General features: G+C 37.6%; 1 protein-coding gene across 1 annotated transcript; it reads left to right on the top strand.

The window, feature by feature from the left end:
* Window positions 1-178: 178 nt before the first annotated feature.
* LOC140934030 (uncharacterized) lies at window positions 179-2,933 on the top strand. Its single transcript, XM_073383713.1, has 2 exons — window positions 179-351; window positions 2,663-2,933. Exons 1-2 carry the CDS (start codon window positions 193-195, stop codon window positions 2,810-2,812), a joined length of 309 nt encoding a protein of 102 aa, XP_073239814.1. The 5' UTR covers window positions 179-192; the 3' UTR covers window positions 2,813-2,933.
* Window positions 2,934-9,435: the final 6,502 nt, after the last annotated feature.

The following is a 9,435-nucleotide window of genomic DNA, read 5'->3' as shown; positions in this document are numbered from 1 at the left end:
CAAAGTATATACGTTTTTCTCGCAGGAATTTTAAAAACCCGCATAAGCTATAACTGATAATAACAAAATCAAATTGTTGTTTATGCTTTCTCATTCAGAAGGTTTTGATGGCTTTCTGGGTTAACTACTTTATTGAAATGTTACTGCTGTCAAGATCCCCACCCCTCTCATGTTGAATCTCAACTCAGCAACATGGCGGTATCGCTGGTGAAAGTTGCTGGCAAGTTGACCGTCGGGGGTTTTGCATTATATGGCTTATCAGAAGTCTTGAGTTCACAAGAAAACACCATCAAGCAATTATCCGTGTTGGACAGTAAAACTCGCGAAAATATTCCTTTTTCTTTGCCAGAGGTAAGTAAGAAGCTTAGGCCTCGTTCAGACACCGAACTTTTCACGAGCCGAACCTAGTACATTGAGTACATGAAAAGTTCGGCGTCTGAATCAGTTAGGAACGCCTGTTTCAATTTGGAACGGCTCAGCCGTTCTTTTCACCTAGCCCGGGAATTTCGCCTTTGGAGCGACTTTGGAACGGCTCTGATTCAGACGCCGAACTTTTCACGTACCGAACCTAATGCAAAAATTATTACAGCGTATTTTGTAAGCAGTTTGACCGAACTGATTTTTTTTGCCCTTTTGAACTTAGTTCAGCTGCAATTAAGATTTGCGTCTGAATAAATTCAGCCAGTCTTAATAATCTGGGTCGGCCTTAATTCGAATTAGGTTCGGCTCAGGTAAAGTTCAGCGTCTGAACCGGGCCTTAGAGCTTAAATACAGTAAACTGGCTCCATAGGTCCACACGGATCATGTCAGTAGAAAAATGGGAAATTTGAATTCCCAACGTTTATTGAATGTGCATCAAATGGGTCCATTTCATGCAGTATGTCACTTGACTCACTTGACTTAGTAGTGAATTTGAGTGAGAAGGTTCACTCTGAGGAAACAAACTGGCATTTCTAGAACTGTGGTGTAAAACTCATAATGGGCGATTCCAGAAAATATCCATACCCAACCACGGACGGCTTCCATGTTTTATCCCCCCCTTGCCTTCGGAAATTCCAAAATGTGTTACCCCCCCATGCCCTCAGATTTCCATAATCGTGAACCCCCCGTCCCCTTCAGAATTTCCGTTTTTTTGGAAGTACATTTTCGACTTAGCAACGCCTATATGAACAAACGTACATGAATTTATGCCTCCTCAAGGCTGTGATCTAGCGGCGCCAGGCGACAAGCTTTACTCTAACCTACCGCTAGTAGCCAGGCTGTGCAAACTCCTTTTTAGGTCCGAATTTGGCTATAAAAATAAACACCACTAACGGCAATTTTACTCCTCTTTGTTTTCTTGTGCTGTTTTGACGTTTACAAAGCAAAATAGCTCAAATTCAGACTGTCAAGATCTTTCGGCGGTCAAATATACCGTCGAGTCGTGTTGCGTCCTTTTATACGTCATGTAGTGTGCACGAAAAGTGTTCTAATCTGACAGGCGTTCCTTCGAAGCCAGGGACTGGTGCGAGTTTTTTTACTGTTCATCGGACGGGAGTAACAAGAAACTTGCAAGCAGTAAGATATATATTCAGTTTTTTTCTCATGTGACAAGAAATTCATCAAGGTTAATGTGAAACCCACGTTTTACTGTTCACTTCTATAAGTTATGAGCGTAAACACGGGTCTGATCTATCGATGCTTGTCTTCTGCTTCCGCTGTCATACGTTTGTGGTTTATTTACGAACTACAAAAGTCCACAACAATAGCATTTTCAAGGAACTCACTCTACACTTTCTACTCCAGAAATCCCACCTGTGGAATTCCCCCATGCCTCCGGATTTCCAATCGTAAATACCCCCCATGCCCTCAGAATTCCATAATCGTGAACCCCCCCTCCCCTTCGGAAATCCTAAAAGCCGTCCGTGGTATGGTATGGATATTTTCTGGAATCGCCCAATAGTAAACACTACTACAGGTGACTAAACTCATGACTCACCTTACATAGATTTGCATAATATTTTAGTGATAGTAAAATGCCCTTATGTTTTAGAAATAGAATGATCGGAAGGGATAATAACTAAAAGACATAGTCTAGAATTTTTGTTTTTTTTATAATCACAACTGTTTTCTCCCTTCAATCTCCCTCCTGGGATTTGGTGTTTACATGAAAGTCAGGGCAGAATTTTTACAGGACAATATACCAGGCCCTGGTTGTTCAAACGCTAGATAGCACTATCTACTGGATAAATCACCATCCTTTGAAAGATATCAATCTCATGCATGAAGGGCAATTTTTCACACCTGACTCACAAATCTGGACAAATTGTTCTTTAACACATAATTATCAGCAAAAATTCAAAATTTCCACGAAAGTATTCCTAAAAGGCATTGAATGATGAATTTGTGTCCTAACACAATCAAAACATGCTTAAGAAGTTGTTAAATAGGCTTCAGAAGTGTTCAACGGTCGTCAGAACATCTTCGGACGTGTTCGGCAACTTTCAGAAGTTTTTGGAAAATTGTTGGAAATCCTTGGAAGTTGCTGGGGCATTTTCAAAAATCACGGCCATGACAGGGCAAAAATCTCATGCATTTGACTGTAAAAAAGTTGGCAGGTATAGGAATGTACGTAGAAATCATTTATCGACTGGTTTCAAAATGTGTGCTTTTTGAATTTCAGATGCCTACTCAAACAAAACTAAGACATTCTTGGAACAGTGGAGTACAGAAGGCATTCAGTGAACTGGATCAAGTACCACAGGCTATGTGGGATCTGGGAGCAAGAGGAGCTAACAGTGCTAAAGACTTTATCAAAGAACAAATGAAATGAATCCTAATCTCAGGGAAATTGTTTCTTTGCAGCAAACAAATGGAAAGCCTATCAACAACAGACTTAATTTGGAAGAGACAATAATGACATTTATTCCTTGCTATATTTGTTTATTTTTAACGTGACTGGAGAACCTTATATTTCCTTTATTTTGATTTCATAACCCCAATATGCTAATTTATTGATGAGAAGGTACATTGTATGGAAATATTTTATGAAATGTCCTTTTCAGTCTTTTCTTTCACTAACTCCTTCAACATTAAAAAATGAGCAGGAGTGAGCCTCAAATTTAAAACTTGATAGAACAACATGAACTGCAAGTTTATTGAATGGCTTGAAAATGGTCTGTTGTGGATCTATTAATTTTTTATTACTTCCTTTTTGTACCATTTATAATCTTTCCTGAAAAAAAATAGAGAATCTGAGAAAAAGAACCACTCATAAAGAGACACTCATTTAACATCAATTTCCTTTGCATTTTTGTTATGAATTATTGAAGAGTAGTAAATAAAAGGAGAACAATAATATATGTGTCAATACAACCAGACCACGAGTAATCCCTGTTTTTCCTCAGGGACAGTAGAGCAAATGAAATACTCTAAACTTTCGCTTGTAAGCCCTGGCCTGGGCTGACACATCTTCTTAAGTGGTTCTAAGAGTGCTGATAAATAGAGGGGCTCATATCTGAGGGGCTTTTAATTAAACAGAAAAGATGAAGGACTTCAAAACAAGCTATTATTAGTGCTGATCAAAATACTGTTTGCATTTACTGGTTGTTAATTAAGCTTCAAAACTTCATAGTGAATTGAATTCATTTCAATTCATTTGGAGGAGGCTGATAGTCAGATGTATTTTTTTGTTTGTTTGTTTGTTCAGGGGCATCCAACGACTGTTTTCTGTGAAATATCTGTTCGGAGAAGCAAATATTGCCCGGAATTTTCTTTTGCTTGAGGACGGCTAGTAAACTTCCAGATGAACGTTCCATTCATGTACAATTTTCAAAGCTTATCTAATAAATTCCCTACAATTTTCTGAAGTTTCATTTTTTATTACTACCCTGGTTACACTGTTTTTCTTAGCAAAAAGAAACCTTTTTCGTAAAACGTTAAATGTACAATTTTCAAAGCTTATCTAATAAATTCCCTACGATTTTCTGAAGTTTCATTTTTTATTACTACCCTGGTTACACTGTTTTTCTTAGCAAAAAGAAACCTTTTTCGTAAAACGTTAAATTGCACCTAACATTTTTGGAAAAATAATACTGAAGCCCTCGTAATTTCGCAAAGACTTAGGTCCCCTAGGATGACTGAAGAGATAAAAATTTTGTAGCACTGCTTATTAGAATGCATAAAGTACTCTAGCTGAATAGCCTAAAAAGTGTTTTCAATGTATTTTGGAGGAGACCGTCGTTTGGTGCCCCTGTTTGTTTGTTTACAGGTAGATGGACCCATAACTTGGGGGGGGCATATAAGTGGGGGGAGGGGGGGGGCTTTAAAGTGGCAGTTCACTGCGTGTGAGCATCCTTGGAAATTGCCACCCATGTGAAGACACATGTTACATGTGCTCTTGTATATTCCTAGAATTTTATGAGAGCCTGTGCATCCTACTGTACCCAAATAAACCATAGGCCCTAAATTTACATTTGATGAGTTTCAGGGCAATGATTGTGCATCAAGGTGAATGAGTTTATGAATGAGTGAATGATAATTAACCAGTGAGCTAATGTTTTTTTTTTAACATGTAGTCATTTGTCTTGTACTGTTCCACAATGAGGATTTTAAAGAGATTTTTGCTATTGTGTAGGTTGATATTTCCTGGGAGACAAATTCTTTTTCTATTAAATCACAGTAGTTACTGATAAGACATTATGCAAATGGCGAACTTGAGCAAAGCTTGAACTCAACTTACGGTATTGTAACTACTAAATCCCTGTTCCAATAATTTTGAGTGCATCAAAGTAGAATAAAGCACAAAGGGAAAAAAGTTGCATTGTTAACGCGAATATTGTTAGCTCGTGACACGTTGCGTTTTCGTTTGACCCATTAATTACATTACCACCTACAGTGATTGTTAAATATGACAGCCCAATGAACTCCCAGTCATCTAGCTGCGTAATGCTAAAATTCACTAAAAGCGCAATTGTGTACCCAATTAGTGAATTTTTTTACCGTGAGAATTAAGTTCTTTCTGATTTCGGACCTCGGAGCTATCTGATAACAGGAGACATGAGCAACTGAGGAAACAGGCACATTTGAATTAAAACTGAAATCTAGCACTGTAAATAAAGGATACAATGTATGAAAAAAATGAGGTAGTTTTTAAACGTTAAAGCCAATCAAATCGAAAATCCGTTTTTTCAAAACTAGTTTCGTACAGTAAATCCCAAGTTATGAAATAAACTTTTGCGTTTTATAAGTTTTCAGAAAACTCAGTAACCAACATTTTAACAGTGTATTGATACGTTTTGAGGCGGTTTTTTCTATAACGCTGCTATAAGCTTCAACAAGTTGAAACTAAATTAACAACAGGCTAAGGCCAATATCTTGAACTGGACTTGAATGGGCTAATTATGGGGCTTAACAGTTAAAATGTGGTAGACATAACGACAGGAAAGCTTACGTTAAACATGTTGCATTAATTGTGCATGCACATCATATATCGTGTGGTCTCGGTTTATCTAATTAGTTCCGCTCGTCTCATATCCGGGTTAGTGTTTATACGTTAAACCGACAAAACTGAAGTTGTTTAGGGCCAACATCTAGCGGTCGTATGTAAGTATTTCTGCTATTTGCGTTAGGAACTAAATCAATGTTCCTTCTTAATTCCTATAGTACATAAATTGTTACGTACTCAAAATCCCCCTCCCGAATTAGCCAAGTTGGAGATCTCATGGGTGAAAAAAACACTCCTGTGAGTTTTAGAAGAATTTCAATGAAATGATTCTGATTGTAAAAAAAACCACACACACAAAGACAGTCAAATGCCTTACTGATAAGTTTTAAGTTGCCTTTACTTTGAAAGTTCGAAACTTCGGGACTTTGTCGGCAGAGTCGTCTCAAGGGCAACCGCGGGAGAAAAAGGAAAAAAGCGTTGGAAAAGCTCAAACAAATGAAAAATAATTCTCTCATTTCATGTTCTAGAACTATTATAATAAGCTAAATATTAGCCAATTGAAATGGCATACGTATACACTGAGTCATTCCAGCAAAAAATTCTAGTATTTTTTTTCCTTAAAATTCATTAGACTGAGTGTTTAAAACTTCAACTGTTAACACGATATACTGGTGCGGCTCACTACTGATGTGAGACCATACGGACAACTTTTGTGGCTTCCCGTTCATCAAAAATGGACCCTAACTCTTTCACTGATAACTCCTATTTACTCTCAACCTGATTTGGCCAAATCCTTTTGATGCTGGTTTGGAGAGACTAAAAAGTTTAAAGCAGCAAAATTGTGAGATTTATCACTTTGGCTTAAATTATGCCCTTGCAAGCGGTGTAGTTTCCTCTTTCTCAGAATCGCTACTGTTTTTAAAGAAATTGTCCCCCGCCCAAAAAGAGACAAGACGTAGTAAGTTTACTTATTCAGTTCCACAGGATTTTCTTTATCTTTTTATTGTGAAGTTGATGCAGTAACGTAATGTTTTAAAATACTGCCGATATTAAAGTTGTCCTAACTAGTTTCGCTGTTTTCAACTGTTTGCTTTATGCTCTCTAACCGTCTTTTTCCGCCTGGGCCGTATATGCCCGTTAGTATATACCAATAACTACTGAATTACTTGAAGATTCTTTGCAATTAAAAAAGTTTGGGATCGCAAAGTGGAGAAGAACTTTGTAACAAAATAAATTAGCGTCTTGACATCATTACTAGGAAGTACTTTGAGTTGTCCTTTAATTGGACTTTGAATATCATCATAGAGTTCAGCTGACAAAGAAGTGTGGTATATAATGGTAACTGAACTTTGGTTTCATACGCATGGTTAAAAGAGATGTGATTTAGAGCAAAAAATATTGTGTGATTCGCGAATAAATTACACTACTGAGAGCCAATCAGATTGCAAGGATCACCAGTGATTTCAAAATGGGTGAAATAAAAACATGAATCGTGAAGACGGAAGGGGAAATATGTATACTAAATTGATTTATCGCGTTTTCGTTTTATAAGCTAGTTTTGCAGTTTAGAGAGAGGAATCATTTTAAACGTCGGTTTAGTTAATAACATATTTACACTGTGTATTTATAGATTTTCAACACGATCTTTTTTGAAATAAATCCTTTACAATAGTTTCTTTCACAAGAAGATCAACGCAGAGAAAAAAAAGCAGGAAGTGTACTTGGATCACTTAATTACGGCACTTGATTTCTCATGAATAAAAAAGTAATTTTACGGTCACAAAATTTTCTGAGTATCTGCAACCATGTTGCTAGATTTAGCTATGTTCTATACTTTAATTTAATCTTTACCATATGTGCTAGAGGATATTTTTTCAGAATTATGAGAAAATCGTCGTGCGGAGAGGTCGTGACAAGGCGCAATGCTCTGAATGGGAAACATGCTCTTTCAATGTAGCTTTCTTCACTCCTACTTTTCTTAAAATTAAGTACTTTGCCAATAAAAGCATGCGCACTACCCGAGGGAGGAAGTACACTGGCCCTAAGGTACAAGTAAAGAGCAATAAATAACTTTAAGTCGAATCCATCAGGGGCACCCAACGTCAATTTTCGGAAAATATCTGTTCGGAAGACGATTTAAGATCTAGAATTTTCGGAACATTTGTTGTAAAATTTCTTGCCTGCCTGCTTCTCCTAGGATTTTCGAACATCTAAAAAATTGTATCATTGCCCATTTTTAACGGATTTTTACCCTAAAAAGGTCATCTAGAATTTTCGGGAGCCTCTTTTCTGGCTGAAATTTTCGAAAAGGTAAGTATTGATCCCTATAAATTTCGGATCACTAGACTTTCAACTAGGAAATCCGAACAGATGAAATATTTTTAGGGCATAAAAATATGCCTATATCTACCGTTTAAATATACTAAAATACGTTTAACAATGCTATGTTTAAGTGGTTTTGAACTATATTCTCGTCGGGTGCCCCCGATTCATTTTTTGCCTTTCCTGAGTAGATTACCATGAGAGACTTTGAGGTGTATTCCGGATTCAAATGTCGAGGATTCTGGATTCACCACTAGCAAAGTTTTCCTGAATCCGAATTCTGGATTCCCTTACACGGGGTGAAAGAAAAAACTAACATGAATTTAAACAGAATTCAATTTTTCCTCGGTAGAGTCGATCACCATGAAGGCAATAACATTCCTCAGTTTGCTCTTGCTGTTATCGCAAATGGCTTCCTCTAAATTCAAAGAAGGTAGGCAAAATTTGGGGTACACACTTAAATCGGCGTGACGTTGTCATGTAAAGTCCACACAATGTTGACTGTTTATGCTAACTTTTTATTGTTTACTTTGTATCTTGTGTTTACAAATATTTTAGCTGTAATTTTAATCACACTTTGCAAGCCATTTATAGTAGCTAGGCTAAGAAATAAACTTCTTATTCAAGCCGACGTGATCTTTTAGGGTGTTTCTTAGAGTTGCGGAGTGTGGAGGCGTGTATGGCCGAGCGGTTTATTGTTAACACCTCGAACTCCTGGAGATCCGGGGCTGAAGCCTCGCCCATCGCGTTGTTTCGTTAGACAAGGAACTTTACCTCACTTTGTCTCTCTTCACTCATTTGTATAAATGGGCACCGGCGACATACTGCTGGGGGATAACCCTGCGATGGACTAGCATCCCGTCCATTGGGGAGTAGCAATACTCCTGGCATGCTTCATGCTAAAGAAACTGGTATAAGCTCTGATCGTTTGGGTCTTTGGCTTATGTGCGCCTTTATAGCCTTTACCTTGGTTTTGCGGAGACCACTTTTGCGTTGTACTGTGGTACGGTGCGGGTATTGCAATTGTTCAATGTTTTTTAGTCTTTTGTATCATGTTATTTGGTGATTGCACCCGTCCGCATCACCAAGAAACTGAAATCTAGCACTCACTCGCGTTAATTAAAATCAGATTGTTATAAATGTATTATCTTTTTGTAGCCTAAGGTGGCTTTGTTTAATAATCTGTGGTAGCTAGTACAAAATAGAAGGGACCTAAAACTGAGTTCCGCTGCCTTTTTCGGAGCTTACCGGTATGGGGATCGGCGCAGACGACAGGTTAAATGTGCAAGATTTTTATCCCTTTTTCATTTTCAGGTTGCAAAGGTCTTCATGATGAAAAGGTAAAAAAGATTAAAATGTGGGGCAACAAAGCACCTAGACCGTTCAAACTTTGCATCAAAGGTACGTATGTAAAACTATCGAAAAAAGGGTCGGAGCAGAGGTTTAAAAATGCTTTGTTTGTAGGTCAATGACTAAAAGTTTTAACCATTTCCGGGGGACAGGGGATGCTCCCTATTACCTTTCACAGGCTTCCTTATATTTAAAAGGGATAGAAATATCTTAACTTCCAGATATGAAGTGGAAGGGAAATTTGTCATTAATGTGTTTAACGGCCTGTAACTAAATGTATTTTGAACAGAAGCACCTTATGGCGGTATCGATTAAACTATTTTAACAATTGCTACGTG

The sequence above is a fragment of the Porites lutea genome, chromosome 4 (assembly GCF_958299795.1).
Source record: "Porites lutea chromosome 4, jaPorLute2.1, whole genome shotgun sequence".
Taxonomy (NCBI): Eukaryota; Metazoa; Cnidaria; class Anthozoa; order Scleractinia; family Poritidae; genus Porites; species Porites lutea.
This window is presented reverse-complemented; position numbering and strand designations above follow the sequence as displayed.

Bases quoted from the DNA above. Each gene is read 5' to 3' on its own strand.
- LOC140934030 (XM_073383713.1), top strand. From the start codon at position 193: ATGGCGGTATCGCTGGTGAAAGTTGCTGGCAAGTTGACCGTCGGGGGT. The intron at 352-2,662 runs GTAAGTAAGAAG...TTTGAATTTCAG, and splicing joins TTCCTTTTTCTTTGCCAGAG to ATGCCTACTCAAACAAAACT.